Genomic DNA, 22,965 nt, shown 5'->3' on the forward strand with positions numbered 1-22,965 from the left:
CCCGGCTAATTTTTTTGTATTTTTAGTAGAGTAGCGGTTTCACCATGTTAGCCAGTCTGGTCTTGAACTCCTGACCTCAAGTGATCCGCCCAAAATGCTGGGATTACAGGTGTGAGCCTCTGTGGCCAGCCCCTAAAAGTCCTACCTCGTAATAGTATTACACTGGGGATTACGTTTCAACATGAATTTTGCGGGGGCAAGGGGCACAAACATTTCGATTATAGCACATCACATACATAGAGAAAAATCCCTCCAAATCTTACCTGAGATAATCACTACCAACAGATTGCTGTATAGTATTCCAATTTTGTGTGTGCCTTAAAAATATTTATTATGGAAATTTAAAAACATACCCCAAGGTGGCCAGGTGTGGTGGCTCACGCCTGTAATCCTGGCACTTTGGGAGCCCGAGGCGGGTGTAGTACTTGAGGTCAGGAGTTTGAGACCAGCCTGGCCAAAATGGTGAAACCCAGTCTCCTAAAAATACAAAAATTAGCCAGGTGCGGTGGGCACCTGTAGTTCCAGCTACTCGGGAGACCAAAGCGTGAGAACTGCTTGAACCCTGGAGGCGGAGGTTGCAGTGAGCCAAGACTATGCCACTGCACTACAGCCAGGGTGACAGAGTGAGACTGCATCCCAGAAACAAACAAACAAACAAACGTTATTTTTTCAAATAGTTATATTTTTCAAATTGTCTCCCTCCTCTCGTCCTGGTTTGTTTAAACCAGAGAAAACTCCCTGCCTGTAAGGAATATGTGTTCTAATGGAGACTGAGCCATCTTGTTATGGGCAGACTTGTAGACTGTTTCAACTTTCCTCTTGATAAACGTTTAGGTGGTTTCTGATTTTTTTTTGTTACAACAGTTTTCATTGTGCACATCTTTGTATACATCTTTTTGAGCACATGTGCAAGTATTTCTGTAGACAATGGATGATTCCTAGAAATTGAAAGGTTGAATTACCATGTTCCAAAAAAGGAAGCAATACACCCCGCTATGTTGACTTTTGCTCTTGGGTCCAGATGATATCTGACAAAGTTATTCTCTGATTGCATTTTCTTTTCTTTTCTTTTTTTTTTTTTTTTGAGATGGAGTCAGAGTTTCGCTCTTGTTGCCTAGGCTGGAGTGCAATGGCGCGATCTCAGCTCACTGCAACCTCTGCCTCCCGGGTTCAAGCGATTCTCCCGCCTCAGCCTCCTAAGTAGCTGGGATTACAGGCATGCACCACCACACCTGGCTAATTTTTTGTATTTTCCGTAGAGATGGGGTTTCACCATGTTAGCCAGGATGGTCTTGAACTCCTGACCTCAGGTAATCCACCCGCCTCAGCCTCCCAAAGTGCTGGGATTACAGGCGTGAACCATGGCGCCTGGCTCTATGACTGCATTTTCACAGTGCTTTGGGTCCTTATCTCTACCTTAGTACCTCAATATTCAATGCCCACTGGGCCCTTAGATAACGCAGCTAAAAGTGCACAGGGGTGAAGAGTGATGTGACAGTTTTAGGGTCACAGAAGTAGCTGGTATAGAGAGAAGTTGTGAAGTTCTTTTTTTTTTTTTTTGGAGAAAAAATCTCACTGTATCCCTCAGGCTGGAGTGCAGTGGCTCGATCTCAGCTCATCACAACCTCTGTCTCCCTGGTTCAAGTGATTCTTATGCCTCAGCCTCCCGACTAGCTGGGATTATAGGCATGTGCCACCACACCCAGCTAATTTTTGTATTTAGTAGAGATGGGGTTTCACCATGTTGGCCAGGTTGATCTCGAACTCCTGACCTCAGGTGATGCACCCACCTGGGCTTCCCAAAGTGCTAGGATTACAGGCCTGAGCCATTGTACTGGTCTTTTTTTTTTTTTTTTTTTTTTAGTAATCATAGGCTTGAATGTAGCCTCTCATATGTTTGCCTTAATAATCCAAAAGTCTTTAGATAAAGAAATGGAGATTTGAAATGGCTTCTCAGAATTCCAAGATAGTATTGTCGTGGTTTTGCCTGCAAAGCAACGTGGTCTGTCTCCTTGTGCAGTTGAGATACCTGGTGGTCGCCAGTGACAGACCCAGTTATTAAGTTGGACACCACTGTAAGCAACTTTGTAAACAATCCAAGGCATAATGAAGAATTAGGAGAGATTGACTTTGTGTATGAGCAATAAGAAAATCCAGTTCAGTCCAGCAAGTTTTTGGGGAATTATAATTCAAAACTCAAATACTTGATCTGGAACAAACTTGGAAAGAGACAGGGAAGGAAGACGGGCTTGTTACAGCATTGTCAGGGCAAAAGGAAAATACTGTATAGCTTTTAATTTTGCTTCTTCATGGCGTTCCCCATGTAGGTGCCCTAGATTTGTTTTTTACAGTGGTCACGACTTCGTGTGGATCCACCCACCACTCTTGCCTGGTTCCCCAAGGGACCAAGGGAAGGTGTATTCAGGATGACTGCTGAAGTGAGGGGTGGGGTCTGTGGCTGAGAAGACTCTAATACCGTGGCACTCATTATATATGCCTTTGACCCAAGAGATTTCAACTCCACCCGTGCAACAAAGGAAGAGGGTGGACAAGACCAGTTACAGTTGCAGGCTGAGTGTGATAGTTCATGCCTGTAATCCTAGTGCTTTGGGAAGCCAAGTTGGGAGGATTGCTTTAGTCCAGGAGTTTGAGACCAGCCTGGGCAACATAATGAGACCCTACCTGTACATATGGTGGTGTGCACCTATAGTCCCAGCTACTCGGGAGAATGAGGTGGGTGAGGATCCCTTGAGTCCAAGAGTGCGAGGCTGCAGTGAGCTATGATTCTATGATTTCACCACTGCATTCCAGGCTGGGCAACAGAGCAAGATCATGTTCTTTTTTTTTTTTTTAGATGGAGTCTCACTCTGTCACCCAAGCTGAAGTGCAGTGGTGCGATCTCTGCTCACTGCAACCTGCACCTCCCAAGTTCAAGTGATTCTCCTGCCTCAGCCTCCTGAGCAGTTGGGATTGCAAGCAGCCACTCGTGCGCAGCTAATTTTTGTATTGTTAGTAGAGATGGGGGTTTCACCATGTTGAACTCCTGACCTCAGGTGATCCACCCACCTTGGCCTCCCAAAGTGTTGGGATTACAGGTGTGAGCTACTATGCCCGGCCAATTGTGTCTCTTAAAAAAAAAAAAGAAAATGAAAAAAATGACATTGGCCAACTCATTAAAATGCCACTCACTGACTGTGGTATGAAATGGCTTTTCCCTTTGATGGACCAAGTCCGTCTCGTTGGGTGAGCCACTTGCAGGGCTGAGTATGACTCTATAATGTAGCTGCTAACCTTATCTGCTGCCCAGCCATTGAAATGGCCATCCCTTCCAGTTCCCAGAAGATTCCATGTGTGTTTGGGATTTTAAGACAGTCCCTTGGTCTTTAGTGTGGCATCATTCTGCCGGATTCTCCAGGGTAATTTTGATTATAAGAATTGCTTGTCTGCCCATGTTGTGTAATGCCTGTATATGATGCTGTTCCCTTGTAATGTGCAGGATTAAATTTTTGGGTCAGCCACTGCTGCTCCCCTTCATTCCTGCAGGTCATTAGGGTCATCGCACATCTAGCGATGTATCAGATCATTGTATCTAGAGTGTTAATAAACATGTTAGATTCCAAATCTGCTGTCCATTTAGTCCATACTTTATACGTTGAGGATCTCTGACTGAAAGATTAGACTTGGAAAAAGAATGAGACTGTATGGTAAGAAAAAGATAGTTGCAAATCCATTTGGACATGTGGCATGTTAGCCCTGCAGAGCAGATGTCAGGGCCCCATTTGGTTCTCTGAGTGCTAAGCCCTTCTGCCTACCACGCCCTTTTTTTTTTTTCATTTTTATTTATTTATTTATTTTTGGAGATGGAGTCTTGCTCTGTCGCCCAGGCTGGAGTGCAGTGGCGTGATCTCGGCTCACTGCAAGCTCTGCCTCCTGGGTTCACACCATCCTCCTGCCTCAGCCTCCCGAGTAGCTGGGACTACAGGTGCCCACCACCACACCCGGCTTATTTTTTTAGTAGAGATGGGGTTTCACCATGTTAGCCAGGATGGTCTTGATCTCCTGACCTCGTGATCCGCCCACCTCAACCTCCCAAAGTGCTGGGATTATAGGCGTGAACCACCGCGCCCGGCCTCCATGCTTTTTTTTTTTTTTGAAACGGAGTCTTGCTCTGTCACCCAGATTGGAGTGCAGTGACACGATCTCAGCTCATTGCATCCTCTGCCTCCCAGGTTCAAGTGTTTCTTGTGCCTCAGCCTCCCGAGCAGCTGGAATTACAGGCATGCACCACCACACCTGGCTAATTTTTGTATTTTTAGTAGAGATGGGGTTTCACCATGTTGGCCAGGCTGGTCTTGAACTCCTGACCTCCAGTGATCCACCTGCCTAGGCCTCCCAAAGTGTTGGGATTACAGGTGTCAGCCACCATGCCTGGCCCCCTCTGCCCCTTTAAGCACTGCCACATATTAAATCTACGAAGGCATTACTGATACAATCCAAGGAAGATGAACCTTGGGCTAGTGGAATAAAACTAAGCACATGTAGTTAGAATGGAATGACCTGGAAGCCAGGTCCCAAGTTGGTCTAAATTAGACTCTTGTTGACTGTGTCACACTGTAAACCAGTCTAAATGCTGATAAGCATGCTTGACCAAACACTGCCCTGCAGCCTTCAGAGAGGAAGAAGGAAAACATAATTTGTATCTTCTCTCCCTGTTTTCTGAGTCTATGGGATTCAAATTGTAGCTGCCATGGAAACTGTACTTTGGAATTTCTGGAGCCCTTAATTTTAACTTAACATATAAAAACACTTTTGTACTGATTTTATAATTATTCATGATGGATGAGAAAGTGAATGTCTTTGACAGTGAGGGAAGCTATCCGAACGCTATTTTCTTTTTTTTTTTCTTTCATAAAGATGCATATATTTGCATGCTTTATTTACCTGGGGATAACTCTTGCATCTTTTGCAGATTCCGACACCATAGCTGAGTTACAGGAGCTCCAGCCTTCAGCAAAGGACTTTGAAGTCAGAAGTCTTGTAGGTTGTGGTCACTTTGCTGAAGTGCAGGTGGTGAGAGAGAAGGCAACCGGGGACATCCATGCTATGAAAGTGATGAAGAAGAAGGCTTTATTGGCCCAGGAGCAGGTAGGAGGATTTTAACATCATGCTTTTCCACTTTCTGTACCGGAGTGTTCATTGCAAAGACAATAATCTGCTGCACTGGCGTCTAGGATCGAGCACGTTTTCCTCTGTGACTATATTTAATGATGCTTGGGGCAAAAAGGTCTCTTGTGTTCTTAGCTCATCTTCTTGAATTGATGTTGGCTAATTTTGAAGGCTCACAAATTCCTCTTGATGTATCATGTTTCTATAGTTGTGATTTATTTCAGTACCAAGTTGGCCTTTTAACTAATGAATTTAAGATGATCTTTTATGACCGCTAGCTGGGGACTCAGGATATACATACGGTGGGGTGAATCGCATTGCTTTTGTACACGCTTTAGATATTTGTGTTGTGGGCATATGGATTTGGTTTTAAAACAGGCCTTTGAAGAAATCAAATAAAATTCTTTGTTATGTGGCTAGGGAGTTGCTTGTTTGAGAGCAGGTAGAACGTTATCTTTTTTGTTGTGGTACTTTTCTTTCTTTTAAACAAGGCTACTGTCTCTCGACATTGATTCATTTGCTGTGTTTTAGAGAGATGGCCATCAGCCTTGGAATTCAGAGAGTAATTTATTACTTACAGACATTTTAGTGCACATGATATGTCTGATAATGTACCCAGCTCTGCAGGAAGCTTGCAAAAGGAATAGAAGTCCCATGGCTGTTATTTTCAGGGTTTAAAAACAACCTTGAAAAGTGGAGGAAAAATGCAAATGTATAAAGCAGGAGGTGCTTACCAGCGAAAGTATCACAGAAGCGGGAGAGCAATTAGCAAATTAATTAACGACGATGTGAGGGGAGATGTTGTGGGTGAGCAAGGGACAGTTAGGGACAGTTCTCACTGATGGGGGGAAAGGTAGGTTCTGGGCAGAGAGAAGTGATGAGAACATATTGGGTAGAAGTGTGACATTGTGGAGTACTAGAATGCTATGCAAGTGTGTGTGTGTGGGTGTGTGTGTGTGTTCAGTGGTTCAGAACAGACTGGGAAATGGCGAAATGAGGACATTTGGGTGGGGAGGGGGAAATGGGTGGGAAACTCAAGAACCTTTTTTTAAAAAATTGTGGTAAAATATATATAACATAAAGTGTACCATTTTAACCATTTTTAAATGTGCAACTGAGTGGTATTCAGTGCATTCATGATGTTGTACAACCATGACCACTATCCATTTCTAGAACTTTTCGATCCCAAACAGAAACTCTCTATCTGTTATACAATACCTCCCCATTCCCCCAAGAACCAGTTTTTGAATTGCAGTTTACTTTGTGAGGCTGCTGGGGATTATTTAGGCCTCTGGAAGAAGGAGGTTGGGATCAGAGTCTGGCCCTGTGGACTTCAGTGACTTTATGTGCCCTCCAATCAGAGAAGCGGTGGAGGGCAGGAAGCTGCTTGTCAGGATCTGAGAGTGGCTTCTCTGTTTAGCAATAAAATGTGAGCAACATAATAGAAAGGAAAAGTGACAGGACATGGCAGATAATTTGGAAGAGAGGAGTGGAAGATGCTCACTCAGCCTCCCAGCTCCTGAGAAAGAACTGTGTCTCCTCAGTTCACACTACCTGAGCATCTGCTGTATCTGGTATGTTTCTAGGTCCTGGGGAAGAGACATTACGTGTAGCCCTGACCTTGTGATGCTTATGTTTTTGACGGGAAATAGTGCATGTAAAAAGAAAAGAATCCGATAGACCACATGGCAGGCAAACAATAGAGACATTCAAATAGGTATGCCTTCCTCCAGGCGAATGGCCTGAAATGACCGTGTGGAAGTGTGGGCTGGGGGCTTATGAAATTATACACATACAGGCGCTAACTAAAGCCGCCTATTCATTCCTTAAGAGGATGCATAGAAAAGAAAAGTAGGGTCCTTAACTGAGCCATTTGGAATTTAAGGGCATGAGAGGAGAGAAGCCAGCACAAGGAGCAAAGGAAAAGAAGCGCCCGAGAGGAGGGAGGGATGCTGTTCTGCAGACAAGTCCGAGGCCTCTCCTGGGAGAGGCCCGCACACCCACCCAGGTTCTCTGACAGCTGGAAGGGGTCCTCAGAGACTATTTATTTATTTATTTAGAGACGGAGTCTTGCTCTGTCACCCAGGCTGGAGTGTGGTGGCACAATCTCAGCTCACTGCAAGCTCCGCCTCCCAGGTTCACACCATTCGCCTGCCTCAGCCTCCCAAGTAGCTGGGACTACAGGTGCCCACCACCACACCCGGCTAATTTTTTTGTATTTTTAGTAGAGATGGGGTTTCACCATGTTAGCCAGGATGGTCTCCATCTCCTGACCTCGTGATTCACCCGCCTCGGCCTCCCAAAGTGCTGGGATTACAGGCATGAGCCACCGCGCCTGGCCGACTGTTTCTATTATTTTAGAGACAGGGTCTCACTGTCATCTGTGTCGGAATGCAGTGGTGTGCTCATAGCTCACTGCATCCTCAAACTCCTGGGCTTAAGGGACCCTCCCGCCTCAGCCTCTTAAGTAGCTGGGACCATAGGCATGTGCTGCCACACCCAGTTCACTTTATTATTTATTTATTTATTTATTTAGAGAATGAGTCTCACTCTGTTGCCCAGGCTAGAGTGCAGTGGTGCAATCTTGGCTCACTGCAACCCCCGCCTTCCAGGCTCAAGTGATTCTCCTGGCTCAGCCTCCTGAGTAGCTGGGATTACAGGTGCCTGCCACCACACCTGGCTAATTTTTGTATTTTTAGTAGAGAGTGGGAGTTTCACCATGTTGGTCAGGCTGGTCTCGAACTTCTGACCTTGTGGTCTGCCTGCCTCGGCCTCCCAAAGTGCTGGGATTACAGGTGTGAGCCACTGCACCCGGCCCACTTTATTATTTTAAAAAGTTTTTGGCCGGGCGCGGTGGCTCAAGCCTGTAATCCCAGCGCTTTGGGAGGCCGAGACGGGCGGATCACGAGGTCAGAAGATCGAGACCATCCTGGCTAACATGGTGAAACCCCGTCTCTACTAAAAAATACAAAAAACTAGCCGGGTGAGGTGGCGGGCGCCTGTAGTCCCAGCTACTCGGGAGGCTGAGGCAGGAGAATGGCGTAAACCCGGGAGGCGGAGCTTGCAGTGAGCTGAGATCCGGCCACTGCACTCCAGCCCGGGCGACAGAGCGAGACTCCGTCTCAAAAAAAAAAAAAAAAAAAAAAAAAAAAAAAAAAGTTTTTTTATTTTTATTTTTTTGAGACAGAGTCCACTGGAGTTCAGTGGCTTGATCTCACTCACTGCACCCTCTTCCTCCTGGGTTCAAGTGATTCTTGTGCTTCAGCCTCCCTAGTAGCTGGGACTACAGGCAGGCACCACCATGTCTGGCTAATGTGTTTTGTATTTTTTAGTAGAGACAGAGTTTTGCCGTGTTGGCCAGGCTGGTCTCGAACTCCTGACCTCAAGTGATCTGCCCACTTCAGCCTCTCAAAGTACTGGGATTACAGGCGTGAGCCACTGTGCCCAGCCCCCAACTAACTTTAAAAAAAAATTTTGTGAGCCAGGCGCGGTGGCTCACGCCTATAATCCCAGCACTTTGGGAGGCTGAAGCAGGCAGATTACTTGAGGTTGGGAGTTCGGGACCAGCCTGACCAACATGGAGAAGCCCTGTCTCTACTAAAAATACAAAAAATTAGCTGGGTGTGGTGGCACATGCCTGTAATCCCAGCTACTCGGGAGCTGAGGCAGGAGAGTCGCTTGAACCTGGGAGGCAGAGGTTGCAGTGAGCTTAGATCATGCCATGCACTCTAGCCTGGGCAACAAGAGCAAACGCTCCATCTCAAAAAAAAAAAAAAAAAAGAAAAATTGTGTAGAGGTGGGATCTCCCTATGTTGCCCAGGCTGGTCTTGAACTCCTGGCCTCAAGTAATCCTTCCATCTCCCCCTCCCAAAGTGTTGGGATTACAGGCATGAGCCACGCCTCCTGGCTGAGACTGCTTATTTTATTTATTTTTAATTTTTTTTTTTGTTTGGAGACTGCTTATTTTAATGGAAGCTTCAGGGGTCAGACAGAGTCAGTGGTGAGCAAGCAAAGGTGTAGACTGTTCAGTTCAGGCTTCCTTGGACACCTTTTATGTGCCAGACAAAAGAAGGATCAGCATCAGGTGTAGTAAATTACTGGGGTTAGGTTGCTGTTTCCCAAATGTGTTAGATTTATCTCTGGTAGTGTTAAATCTCATGATTTTAGGTAGTACATGGACAACCTATGTAAAAATATTTAATAGTTTTATATTAACTAACATATCAAAACCTGTAACTTTGCTCACACCTGTAATCCCAGCACTTTGGGAGGCCAAGGCGGGAGGATGGTTTGGGCCCAGGAGTTTGAGACCAACTTAGGTAACATGGCAAGACCCTGTCTCTAAAACAAAACAAAACAAAACAAAACAAAACAAACAAACAAACAAACAAATCCCCTGTAACTTGTTCTAACGGTAACGTAAACAATTTTTTAAATTTAAAATTAAAAAAAATTGAAACAGTAACCATTTTTTTTTTTTTTTTTTTTTTGAGACGGAGTCTCGCTCTGTCACCCAGGCTGGAGTGTAGTGGCCGGATCTCAGCTCACTGCAAGCTCCGCCTCCCGGGTTCCCGCCATTCTCCTGCCTCAGCCTCCCGAGTAGCTGGGACTACAGGCGCCTGCCACCTCGCCCGGCTAGTTTTTTGTATTTTTTAGTAGAGACGGGGTTTCACCATGTTAGCCAGGATGGTCTCGATCTCCTGACCTCGTGATCCGCCCGTCTCGGCCTCCCAAAGTGCTGGGATTACAGGCTTGAGCCACCGCGCCCGGCCCAGTAACCATTTTTTTTGTTTTTTTTTTGGAGACAGAGTCTTGCTTTGTCACCTAGGCTGGAGTGCAGTTGCACAGTCTCTGCTCACTGCAACCTCTGCCTCCTGGGTTCAAACGATTCTCCTGTCTCAGCCTTCTGAATAGGTGGGATTACAGGTTCTCTCCACCATGCCCGGCTAATTTTTGTATTTTTAGTAGAGACGGCGTTTCACCACGTTGGCTAGGCTAGTCTTGAACTCCTGACCTCAAGTGATCTGCCCGCCTCGGCCTCCCAAAGTGTTGGGATTACAGGCGTGAGCCACCGCTCCTGGCCAACAATCACAAATTTAATGAAAAGTTGCAAGTACAGTATAATCAGGGTTCTTAAGGGAAGTGGAACCAGTAGGAGATAGATATATAATCATCTAGGATTATAAGTTGACACATAAGACTAACCATCACATACAGTATAAACAACTTTTTTTCTTAAACCATTTGATAGATACACAATGAATATATACATAGAATATATATATACACACAGAATGTATATACACATAGAATATATATTGCATACAGAATATATATACACAGAAATATATATGTACACATGCATAGAATATATTTACATATATATGCATATGTATAATTTATTTATTTTAAGCAGTTGATTTACACAGTTTTTTTTTTTTTTTTTTTTTAAGACACAGCCTCACTTAGTCACCCAAGTTGGAGTGCAGTGGTGAGATTTCAGCTCACCACAGCCTCTGCCTCCCGGGTTCAAGTGATTCAGCCCCACAAGTAGCACGCCACCACACCCAGCTAATTTTTGTATTTTTTAGTAGAGATGGAGTTTCACCATGTTGGCTAGGCTGGCCTCGAACTCCTGACCTCAAGTGATCTGTCCGCCTCGGCCTCCCAAAGTGCTGGGATTTCAGGCATGAGCCACCATGCCCAGCCCCCATAATGTCTTTTAGAATAAAACAATCGAGTTGAGGATCACACGTGACACTTAATTGTCTTGTCTCTTTAGTCTCCTTCAATCTGGAGCAGTTCTTTGATTTTTCCTGGACTCTCATGACCTTGACAATTCTGATGATTATAGGCCAGTTATTTTGTAAAATTTGAATTTGTCTGATGTTGCTCATGTTTAGATTCAGGGTCTTGATCTTTGGCTGGAATATCACAGACAAGATGCTCTGTTCTTATTGCATCCAAGCAGGTGACTCTCAGTTTCAATTTATCATATTCATGTTGATGCTCACTTTGATCACTTGATTAACGTGATGCCAGTTATGCTTTTCTTTTTTTTTTCTTTTCTTTTTTTTCTTTTTTTTTTTTATTATACTTTAAGTTCTAGGGTACATGTGCATAACGTGCAGGTTTGTTACATATGTATACCTGTGCCATGTTGGTGTGCTGCACCCATCAACTCGTCAGCACCCATCAGTTCGTCATTTATATCAGGTATAACTGCCAATGCAATCCCTCCCCCTCCCCCCTCCCCATGATAGGCCCCGATGTGTGATGTTCCCCTTCCCGAGTCCAAGTGATGTCATTGTTCAGTTCCCACCTATGAGTGAGAACATGCGGTGTTTGGTTTTCTGTTCTTGTGATAGTTTGCTAAGAATGATGGTTTCCAGCTGCATCCATGTCCCTACAAAGGACGCAAACTCATCCTTTTTTATGGCTGCATAATATTCCATGGTGTATATGTGCCACATTTTCTTAATCCAGTCTGTCACAGATGGACATTTGGGTTGATTCCAAGTCTTTGCTATTGTGAATAGTGCCGCAATAAACATACGTGTGCATGTGTCTTTATAGCAGCATGATTTATAATCCTTTGGGTATATACCCAGTAGTGGGATGGCTGGGTCATATGGTACATCTAGTTCTAGATCCTTGAGGAATCGCCATACTGTTTTCCATAATGGTTGAACTAGTTTATAATCCCACCAACAGTGTAAAAGTGTTCCTATTTCTCCACATCCTCTCCAGCACCTGTTGTTTCCTGACTTTTTAATGATTGCCATTCTAACTGGTGTGAGATGGTATCTCATTGTGGTTTTGATTTGCATTTCTCTGATGGCCAGTGATGATGAGCATTTTTTCATGTGTCTGTTGGCTGTATGAATGTCTTCTTTTGAGAAATGTCTGTTCATATCCTTTGCCCACTTTTTGATGGGGTTGTTTGTTTTTTTTTTCTTGTAAATTTGTTTGAGTTCTTTGTAGATTCTGGATATTAGCCCTTTGTCAGATGAGTAGATTGCAAAAATTTTCACCCATTCTGTAGGTTGCCTGTTCACTCTGATGGTAGTTTCTTTTGCTGTGCAGAAGCTCTTTAGTTTAATCATATCCCATTTGTCAATTTTGGCTTTTGCTGCTGTTGCTTTTGGTGTTTTAGACATGAAGTCCTTGCCCATGCCTATGTCCTGAATGGTACTACCTAGGTTTTCTTCTAGGGTTTTTATGGTATTAGGTCTAACATTTAAGTCACTAATCCATCTTGAATTAATTTTCGTATAAGGAGTAAGGAAAGGATCCAGTTTCAGCTTTCTACTTATGGCTAGCCAATTTTCCCAGCACCATTTATTAAATAGGGAATCCTTTCCCCATTTCTTGTTTCTCTCAGGTTTGTCAAAGATCAGATGGCTGTAGATGTGTGGTATTATTTCTGAGGACTCTGTTCTGTTCCATTGGTCTATATCTCTGTTTTGGTACCAGTACCATGCTGTTTTGGTTACTGTAGTCTTGTAGTATAGTTTGAAGTCAGGTAGCGTGATGCCTCCAGCTTTGTTCATTTGACTTAGGATTGTCTTGGCAATGCGGGCTCTTTTTTGGTTCCATATGAACTTTAAAGCCGTTTTTTCCAATTCTGTGAAGAAACTCATTGGTAGCTTGATGGGGATGGCATTGAATCTATAAATAACCTTGGGCAGTATGGCCATTTTCATGATATTGATTCTTCCTATCCATAAGCATGGTATGTTCTTCCATTTGTTAGTGTCCTCTTTTATTTCACTGAGCAGTGGTTTGTAGTTCTCCTTGAAGAGGTCCTTTACATCCCTTGTAAGTTGGATTCCTAGGTATTTTATTCTCTTTGAAGCAATTGTGAATGGAAGTTCATTCATGATTTGGCTCTCTGTTTGTCTGTTACTGGTGTATAAGAATGCTTGTGGTTTTTGCACATTATTTTTGTATCCTGAGACTTTGCTGAAGTTGCTTATCAGCTTAAGGAGATTTTGGGCTGAGACGATGGGGTTTTCTAAATATACAATCATGTCATCTGCAAACAGGGACAATTTGACTTCTTCTTTTCCTAACTGGATACCCTTGATTTCTTTCTCTTGCCTGATTGCCCTAGCCAGAACTTCCAACACTATGTTGAATAGGAGTGGTGAAAGAGGGCATCCCTGTCTTGTGCCAGTTTTCAAAGGGAATTTTTCCAGTTTTTGCCCATTCAGTATGATATTGGCTGTGGGTTTGTCATAAATAGCTCTTATTATTTTGAGGTACGTTCCATCAATACCAAATTTATTGAGCGTTTTTAGCATGAAGGGCTGTTGAATTTTGTCAAAAGCCTTTTCTGCATCGATTGAGATAATCATGTGGTTCTTGTCTTTGGTTCTGTTTATATGCTGGATTACGTTTATTGATTTGCAAATGTTGAACCAGCCTTGCATCCCAGGGATGAAGCCCACTTGATCATGGTGGATAAGCTTTTGGATGTGCTGCTGAATCCGGTTTGCCAGTATTTTATTGAGGATTTTTGCATCGATGTTCATCAGGGATATTGGTCTAAAATTTTCTTTTTTTGTTGTGTCTCTGTCAGGCTTTGGTATCAGGATGATGTTGGCCTCATAAAATGACTTAGGGAGGATTCCCTCTTTTTCAATTGATTGGAATAGTTTCAGAAGGAATGGTACCAGCTCCGCCTTGTACCTCTGGTAGAATTCAGCTGTGAATCCATCTGGTCCTGGACTTTTTTTGGTTGGTAGGCTATTAATTATTGCCTCAATTTCAGAGCCTGCTATTGGTCTATTCAGGGATTCAACTTCTTCCTGGTTTAGTCTTGGAAGAGTGTAAGTGTCCAGGAAATTATCCATTTCTTCTAGATTTTCTAGTTGATTTGCGTAGAGGTGTTTATAGTATTCTCTGATGGTAGTTTGTATTTCTATGGGGTCGGTGGTGATATCCCCTTTATCATTTTTTATTGCGTCTATTTGATTCTTCTCTCTTTTCTTCTTTATTAGTCTTGCTAGCAGTCTGTCAATTTTGTTGATTTTTTCAAAAAACCAACTCCTGGATTCATTGATTTTTTGGAGGGTTTTTTGTGTCTCTATCTCCTTCAGTTCTGCTCTAATCTGAATGTGTTTGCTCTTGCTTCTCCAGTTCTTTTAATTGTGATGTTAGAGTGTCAATTTTAGATCTTTCCAGCTTTCTCTTGTGGGAATTTAGTGCTATAAATTTCCCTCTACACACTGCTTTAAATGTGTCCCAGAGATTCTGGTATGTTGTATCTTTGTTCTCATTGGTTTCAAAGAACATCTTTATTTCTGCCTTCATTTCGTTATGTACCCAGTAGTCATTCAGGAGCAGGTTGTTCAGTTTCCATGTAGTTGAGCGGTTTTGATTGAGTTTCTTAGTCCTGAGTTCTAGTTTGATTGCACTGTGGTCTGAGAGACAGTTTGTTATAATTTCTGTTCTTTTACCTTTGCTAAGGAGTGCTTTACTTCCAATTATGTGGTCAATTTTGGAGTAAGTGCGATGTGGTGCTGAGAAGAATGTATATTCTGTTGATTTGGGGTGGAGAGTTCTATAGATGTCTATTAGGTCCGCTTGGTGCAGAGATGAGTTCAATTCCTGGATATCCTTGTTAACTTTCTGTCTCATTGATCTGTCTAATGTTGACAGTGGAGTGTTGAAATCTCCCATTATTATTGTATGGGAGTCTAAGTCTCTTTGTAGGTCTCTAAGGACTTGCTTTATGAATTTGGGTGCTCCTGTATTGGGTGCATATATATTTAGGATAGTTAGCTCTTCCTGTTGAATTGATCCCTTTACCATTATGTGATGGCCTTCTTTGTCTCTTTTGATCTTTGATAGTTTAAAGTCTATTTTATCAGAGACTAGGATTGCAACCCCTGGTTTTTTTTGTTCTCCATTTGCTTGGTAGATCTTCCTCCATCCCTTTATTTTGAGCCTATGTATGTCTCTGCATGTGAGATGGGTCTCCTGAATATAGCAGACTGATGGGTCTTGACTCTTTATCCAGTTTGCCAGTCTGTGTCTTTTAATTGGAGCATTTAGTCCATTAACATTTAAGGTTAACATTGTTATGTGTGAACTTGATCCTGCCATTATGATATTAACTGGTTATTTTGCTCGTTAGTTGATGCAGTTTCTTCCTAGCCTCGATGGTCTTTACATTTTGGCATGTTTTTGCAATGGCTGGTACCGGTTGTTCCTTTCCATGTTTAGGGCTTCCTTCAGGGTCTCTCTTGTAAGGCAGGCCTGGTGGTGACAAAATCTCTAAGCATTTGCTTATCTGTAAAGGATTTTATTTCTCCTTCACTGATGAAACTTAGTTTGGCTGGATATGAAATTCTAGGTTTAAAATTCTTTTCTTTAAGAATGTTGAATATTGGCCCCCACTCTCTTCTGGCTTGTAGAGTTTCTGCCGAGAGGTCTGCTGTTAGTCTGATGGGCTTCCCTTTGTGGGTAACCCGACCTTTCTCTCTGGCTGCCCTTAAGATTTTTTCTTTCATTTCAACTTTGGTGAATCTGGCAATTATGTGTCTTGGAGTTGCTCTTCTCGAGGAGTATCTTTGTGGTGTTCTCTGTATTTCCTGAATTTGAATGTTGGCCTGCCCTAGTTCTCCTGGATGATATCCTGAAGAGTGTTTTCCAACTTGGTTCCATTTTCCCCCTCACTTTCGGGCACCCCAATCAGACGTAGATTTGGTCTTTTTACATAATCCCATACTTCTTGCAGGCTTTGTTCATTTCTTTTTCTTCTTTTTTCTTTTGGTTTCTCTTCTCGCTTCATTTCATTCATTTGATCCTCAATCGCTGATACTCTTTCTTCCAGTTGATCAAGTCGGTTACTGAAGCTTGTGGATTTGTCACGTATTTCTCGTGTCATGGTTTTCATCTCTGTCATTTCATTTATGACCTTCTCTGCATTAATTATTCTAGCTATCAATTCTTCCACTCTTTTTTCAAGATTTTTAGTTTCTTTGCGCTGGGTACGTAATTCCTCCTTTAGCTCTGAGAAGTTTGATGGACTGAAGCCTTCTTCTCTCATCTCATCAAAGTCATTCTCTGACCAGCTTTGATCCGTTGCTGGCGATGAGCTGCGCTCCTTTGCAGGGGGAGATGCGCTCTTATTTTTTGAATTTCCAGCTTTTCTGCCCTGCTTCTTCCCCATCTTTGTGGTTTTATCTGCCTCTGGTCTTTGATAATGATGACGTACTGATGGGGTTTTGGTATAGGTGTTCTTCCTGTTTGATAGTTTTCCTTCTAATAGTCAGGACCCTCAGCTGTAGGTCTGTTGGAGATTGCTTGAGGTCCACTCCAGACCCTGTTTGCCTGGGTATCAGCAGCAGAGGTTGCAGAAGATAGAATATTGCTGAACAGCGAGTGTACCTGTCTGATTCTTACTTTGGAAGCTTCCTCTCAGGGGTGTACTCCACCCTGTGAGGTGTGGGGTGTCAGACTGCCCCTAGTGGGGGATGTCTCCCAGTTAGGCTACTCAGGGGTGAGGGACCCACTTGAGCAGGCAGTCTGTCTGTTCTCAGATCTCAACCTCCGTGTTGGGAGATCCAGTGCTCTCTTCAAAGCTGTCAGACAGAGTCGTTCAGGTCTGCACAGGCCTCTGCTGCTCCCCTGTTGTTTTTTAGCTGTGCCCTGTCCCCAGAGGTGGAGTCTACAGAGACAGGCAGGTTTCCTTGAGCTGCTGTGAGGTCCACCCAGTTCGAGCTTCCCAGCGGCTTTGTTTACCTACTTAAGCCTCAGCAATGGTGGGCGCCCCTCCCCCAGCCTCGCTGCCGCCTTGCGGTTAGATCGCAGACTGCTGTGCTAGCAATGAGGGAGGCTCTGTGGCCGTGGGACCCTCCCAGCCAGGTGTGGGTATAATCTCCTGGTGTGCCCGTTTGCTTAAAGCACAGTATTGGGGTGGGAATTACCTGATTTTCCAGGTGTTGTGTGTCTCAGTTCGCCTGGCTAGGAAAAGGGATTCCCTTCCCCCTTGCGCTTCCCAGGTGAGGCAATGCCTCACCCTGCTTCAGCTCTCGCTGGTCGGGCTGCAGCAGCTGACCAGCACCGATTGTCCGGCACTCCCCAGTGAGATGACCCCAGTACCTCAGCTGAAAATGCAGAAATCACCGGTCTTCTGTGTCGCTCGCGCCGGGAGTTGGAGACTGGAGCTGTTCCTATTCGGGCATCTTGCTCCACCCTCCAGTTATGCTTTTCTACTCGTGGAGTTACTTCTTCCTCCTTCGTAATTTTATTTATTTTATTTTTCTTAGAGACAGGGTCTTGCTTGGTTGCCCAAGCTGGAGTGCAGTGGTGCAATCTTGGCTCACTGCAGCATTGAACTCCTGGGCTCAGGTAATCCACCTGCCACAGCCTCCTGAGTAACTGGGACTATAAGCACACATCACCACACCCAGCTAATCTTTGTATTGTAGAGATGGGGTCTCACTATGTTGTCCACGCTGGTCTCTAACTCCTGGCCTCAAGCAGTCTTCCTGCCTTGGCCTCCCGAAGTGCTGGGATGATAGGCATGAGCCACTGCACCCAGCCTCCTTTGTAATTAAAAAAGTGTTTTTTGGAGAGTTACTTTCAAATGATGGAAATATTTTATGTCTATGTGGACTTGCATTTTCCTATTTCAGTCAGTGAGTTATAATCCATTTCTGTCACGAGTTTTATACTTAAATTGTTCCCAATTTGGCCACTGAGAACCCTTTTAGGTTAGCTTTTGTGTCCTTCTCACTTGTCCCCAAGATTCATTGAATACTTTCCTGCTTTCTGGTATAGCAAGATGTTCAGGTTCTTTTGGTACTTTTACTTTCTCTGCCCTGGCTCTGGCATCAGTCATTTCTCAGAGGAGCCCTATTCCTTTCAGTGGACAATGGTGTTTAGAGGCTGAGATCTGGACATTGGGTGTTTTCATTACTACTGGGGTGTCACTACTGCCAGACCCCTTTCAGTGGACAGCACTAAGGAATACACATATGTATATACAATATATATCCACCTACACGTGCATGTGTGCACGCACGCACGCACACATGCACATACATTTACATCTATATTTGTGTATCTATGTCTATATATTGAAAACTGTGGCTGGGCACAGTGGCTCATGCCTTTAATCTCAGCATTTTGGGAGGCTGAGGCAAGAGGATCACTTGAAGCCAGGAGTTCAAGACCAGCTTGGGAAACATAGAGACTGTCTCTACAAAAATAAAAAGGGAAAACCATGAGTTCACACCAGTACCCCCAGTTCCAATCCAACTTCACAGGGTTCATTTTAGTTTTCACCCTTTCCATGTTTGTAATTCTCTTCTCTGACATTATACCCTTAATATGTTTACTTATTTTATGCATCTGTGTGCATCCAATCTACTGTCTTTGCTGGTATCCCACCTCCCCTTGGTGGGTGCAGATAATCTGCTCTGGGTTGCCCTTTCACGTGGATGTCTTCCTCACCTTGTGTGGGCCTGTGGTATTGGGCTGCGCCCACACGTGGGTGCCGCCCTCCTCACGTTGCTTGGGACTGGCACCCTGTCCTGGGCCACCGTGACTCTCCCCATAACCAGCATGGATGCTTACCTTGTTCCACACCAGCGAGTGGCTTTAGGACTGAATTGTTCAGGAACAGAAAAGGAAGAGAAAAATATTTACATTTAAAGAAAGGGAGTTTAAAGAAATATGTTAGGTAAAGAATTGAGCAGGTAATATATGGAGCTGGCAAAAATTGTGACCAAAGTAGGTGAATGATTGAGATTTATGCAATTCTGGGCTAAGTGACAGCCCTTCCTTGCCTCCTTCCCTTCCTCCCTCCCTTCCTCCCTCCCTCCCTCCCTCCCTCCCTCCCTTCCTCCCTCTTTTTCTCCTTCCTTCCTTATTCTTTCTTTTCTTTTCTTTTTCTTTTTTTTTTAAGCTAGAACTATCTGTTTAGGCATAAAGACAGAGGAAAATACTTTTTTCCCCCCTCTCACACTTAATTCTTTATGATTTTCTAAGCAGTTTCTTTTTTTCCTAGGTTTCATTTTTTGAGGAAGAGCGGAACATACTCTCTCGAAGCACAAGCCCGTGGATCCCCCAATTACAGTATGCCTTTCAGGACAAAAATCACCTTTATCTGGTGAGTCTTTACATCTATCTCTCTGGAATTAGCCTAACACTCTGACACTCAGATGCCTGTGGTAAAACTGAATGTGGTTCTTGCCCATGTGGTCTCATTCATTCAAGGGCTTTCTTGCCTTACAGGTGTCTCCCTGGTTTCCTCTTTATAAAGATCAAGAGCTAACCCATTTAGAAACAGCCTCATTGATTGTTGCATATTGTAGCTGTGGCTTTAAGGCAATAATAGGAAATCATTTATTGGGGGAATAGTTTGTTATTACGTATAAGAGAATGTTGCTTTAATTTTTTTTTTTTTTTTTTTTTTGAGACGGAGTCTTGCTCTGTCGCCCGGTCTGGAGTGCAGTGGCCGGATCTCAGCTCACTGCAAGCTCCGCCTCCCGGGTTTACGCCATTCTCCTGCCTCACCCTCCGGAGTAGCTGGGACTACAGGCGCCCGCCACCTCGCCCGGCTAGTTTTTTGCATTTAGTAGAGACGGGGTTTCACCGTGTTAGCCAGGATGGTCTCGATCTCCTGACCTCGTGATCCGCCCGTCTCGGCCTCCCAAAGTGCTGGGATTACAGGCTTGAGCCACCGCGCCCGGCCTGCTTTAATTTTTAAAAGCTTCCTGTGTTAGCTTGCTTAGGATAAAAAAAAAGATAATAATTCATGGTTGTGATAAGAAAATGCAAACACTGTAGAAATGCATGAAGTTGAAGGGAAAGCCCCCCATTTTCTTTTCTCTTCTTTTTTTATTGACACAGAGTCTCGCTCTGTCACCCAGGCTGGAGTTCAGTGGTGCAATCTCGGCTCACTGCAATCTCCGCCTCCCAGGTTCAAGCAATTCTTCTGCCTCAGCCTCCCAAGTAGCTGGGATTACAGGTGCGTGTCACCACGCCCAACTAATTTTTGTATTTTTAGTAGAGATGGGATTTTACCACATTGACCGGGCTGGCCGCAAACTCCTGACCTCAAATGATCCACCTGCCTCAGCCTCCCAAAGTGTTGGGATTACAGGCGTGAGCCACTCTGCCCGGCCCCTCCGTTTTATTTTCTAATCCTCCTCCCTAGGGGAAGAAATGTTAAATGGTTACATAAGCTCTTCCTTTCTGACCCTTAACTATGCTCTGTGGGAGCATGGTGGGGATATTTTTCTTTTCTTCTTTTTTTGAGACCAGGTCTTGCTTTGCCACCCGGGCTGGAGTTCAGTGGCATGAACATGGCTCACTGCAGCCTCAACTTCCTGGGCTCCAGCAATACTCCCACCTCAGCCTCCTGGGTGTACACCACTGCGCCTGGCTAATTTTTGTATTTTTAGTAGAGACAGAGTTTTGCCATGTTGCCTAGGCTGGTTTTGATCTCTTGAGCTCAAGCGATCTTCCTGCCTTGGCCTTCCAAAGTGCTGGGATTACAGGTGTGAGCCACCGTGCCCAGCCCCCGTGGGGGATACTTCTCTATCCTCATGTGTATAGTTTGCTTTATAAAAATGGTATGTTACTCTATGCTTGGCTCTCCAGCTTGCTGTTGCCTTTCACCAGTGTATCCCAGACATCCTTTCTTCCTTGTCAGTCACGCAGGTCTACTTTATTCTTTGAGCAGTGGCATCATTTTCCCTGATGTGTATATATCATAAGTAAGAAAATGCTAGGCCGGGCGCGGTGGCTCAAGCCTGTAATCCCAGCACTTTGGGAGGCCGAGACGGGCGGATCACGAGGTCAGGAGATCGAGACCATCCTGGCTAATATGGTGAAACCCCGTCTCTACTAAAAAAATACAAAAAAAAAAACTAGCCGGGCGACGAGGCGGGCGCCTGTAGTCCCAGCTACTGGGGAGGCTGAGACAGGAGAATGGCGTGAACCCGGGAGGCGGAGCTTGCAGTGAGCTGAGAGCTGGCCACTGCACTCCAGCCTGGGCGGCAGAGCAAGACTCCGTCTCAAAAAAAAAAAAAAAAAAGAAAATGCTAAAATTCATTTTGGGGCCTTGTTTAGGTTCTTGAGGGATTAAATTCCTTAATTTAAAGAGTGTATCCTAGAAACTATTTTTGTTCCTGATTCAGCCCTCAAAAGAAGACTACCATGTTACCCTGAATGGAGATAAACAGGCTCACATGAGAGAAAAGGTACGAGAGAGATGAACTCCCACGTATCTTAAACTTCTACTGGCCAGTTTTTGAGGAATTTGCTGCTTTTATTTCTGACCTAAAATAAATAAGTTTATTTGTCTCGGTTTCATATTAGTTGAGAACCCAGTGCCTGGAGAGAAGTTTTCCTTGTCCTCTGAGTGAGGACATTCACATACGAATCTATTGGAAGACTGGCTTTGACTGACCACATGTGCCTTCAGAACCAATGCCATGGCTCTTAGGTGTGCGGCCTGAAACACCCTTTCTTAAATATTGCCTTAGAAGCTTTCCTTCTTTGCGACTTGGGACATGGAGCCCTCATCTTCACAGATAGCTTTGGTGTGTTTCTAGGGTTGCTGCTGTTCCAGGACATTTGTTGCAGATGCAATATTTACCTTGTGCTCTTTGCATCTTAGGGAGCTTCTCATGTTTGAATGTATTAACGGACTTTTTTTTTTTTTTGAGACAAAGTCTCGCTCTGTCACCCAGGCTGGTGTCACCCAGACTGGAGTGCAATGGCTCAGTCTCAGCTCACTGCAACCTCCACCTCCTGGGTTCAAGTGATTCTCTTGCCTCAGCCTCCCAAGTAGTTGGGATTACAGGTGCATGCCACCATACCCTGCTAATTTTTGTATTTTTAGTAGAGACAGGGTTTCGCTATGTTGGTGGGGCTGGTCTCAAACTCCTGACCTCAGGTGATCCACCTGCCTCGGCCTCCCAAAGTGCTAGGATTACAGGTGTGAGCCACTGTGCCTTTTCTTTTTTCTTTTTTTTTTTTCTGAGACGGAATCTTTCTCTGTCACCCAGGCTTGAGTATAGTCGTGCATTCTCGGCTCACTGCAACCTCCACTTCCCGGGTTCAAGTGATCCTCCTGTCTTAGCCTCCTGTGTAGCTGAGACTACAGGTGCATGCCACCACGCCCAGCTGATTTTTGTATTTTTAGTAGAGACGAGGTTTTGCCATGTGGGTTAGGCTGGTCTTGAACTCCTGACCTCAGTTGATCCACCCATCTTAGCCTCCCAAAGTGCTGGGATTACAGGCGTGAGCCATCGTGCCCAGCCTCAGTCTTCTTTATTAAGAAAAGAAGTTTGGGCCGGGCGCGGTGGCTCACGCCTGTAATCCCAGCACTTTGGGAGGCCGAGGTGGGTGGATCATGAGGTCAGGAGATCGAGACCATCCTGGCTAACATGGTGAAACCCTGTCTGTATTAAAAATATAAACAATTAGCCGGACGCGGTGGCGGGCGCCTATAGTTCCAGCTACTTGGGAGGTTGAAGCAGCAGAATGGTGTGAACCCAGAAGGCGGAGCTTGCAGTAAGCTGAGATTATGCCACTGCACTCTAGCCTGGGCGACAGAGTGAGACTCCCTATCAGAAAAAAAAAAAAAAGAAAGAAAGAAAGAAAAGAAGTTCCCTTGAAACAATAGGGCTTTTGTTTGTTTTGGTTCATGTTTGTTTGTTATTGCTGTTTTAGATACGTATTTTTTTTTAAGCGATGAGGTCTCTGTTGCAGTGGCATGATCATAGCTCACTGTAACCTCAAATTCCAGGGCTCAAGTGATTCTCCTGC

At 44.4% G+C, this 22,965-nt stretch overlaps 1 protein-coding gene across 2 annotated transcripts in view; it reads left to right on the forward strand.

The window, feature by feature from the left end:
* The window catches only part of CIT (citron rho-interacting serine/threonine kinase), a 205,349-nt gene that overhangs the window by 14,437 nt on the left and 167,947 nt on the right, over positions 1-22,965 (forward strand). For both annotated transcript variants that reach the window (XM_010368276.2, XM_030939374.1), the window contains exons 4-5: positions 4,970-5,145; positions 19,193-19,294. In XM_010368276.2, coding sequence (XP_010366578.2) covers positions 4,970-5,145; positions 19,193-19,294 — 278 coding nt within the window. The remainder of the gene's footprint in view (positions 1-4,969; positions 5,146-19,192; positions 19,295-22,965) is intronic.

Source organism: Rhinopithecus roxellana, chromosome 10, assembly GCF_007565055.1.
Source record: "Rhinopithecus roxellana isolate Shanxi Qingling chromosome 10, ASM756505v1, whole genome shotgun sequence".
In the NCBI taxonomy this organism is placed as follows: Eukaryota; Metazoa; Chordata; class Mammalia; order Primates; family Cercopithecidae; genus Rhinopithecus; species Rhinopithecus roxellana.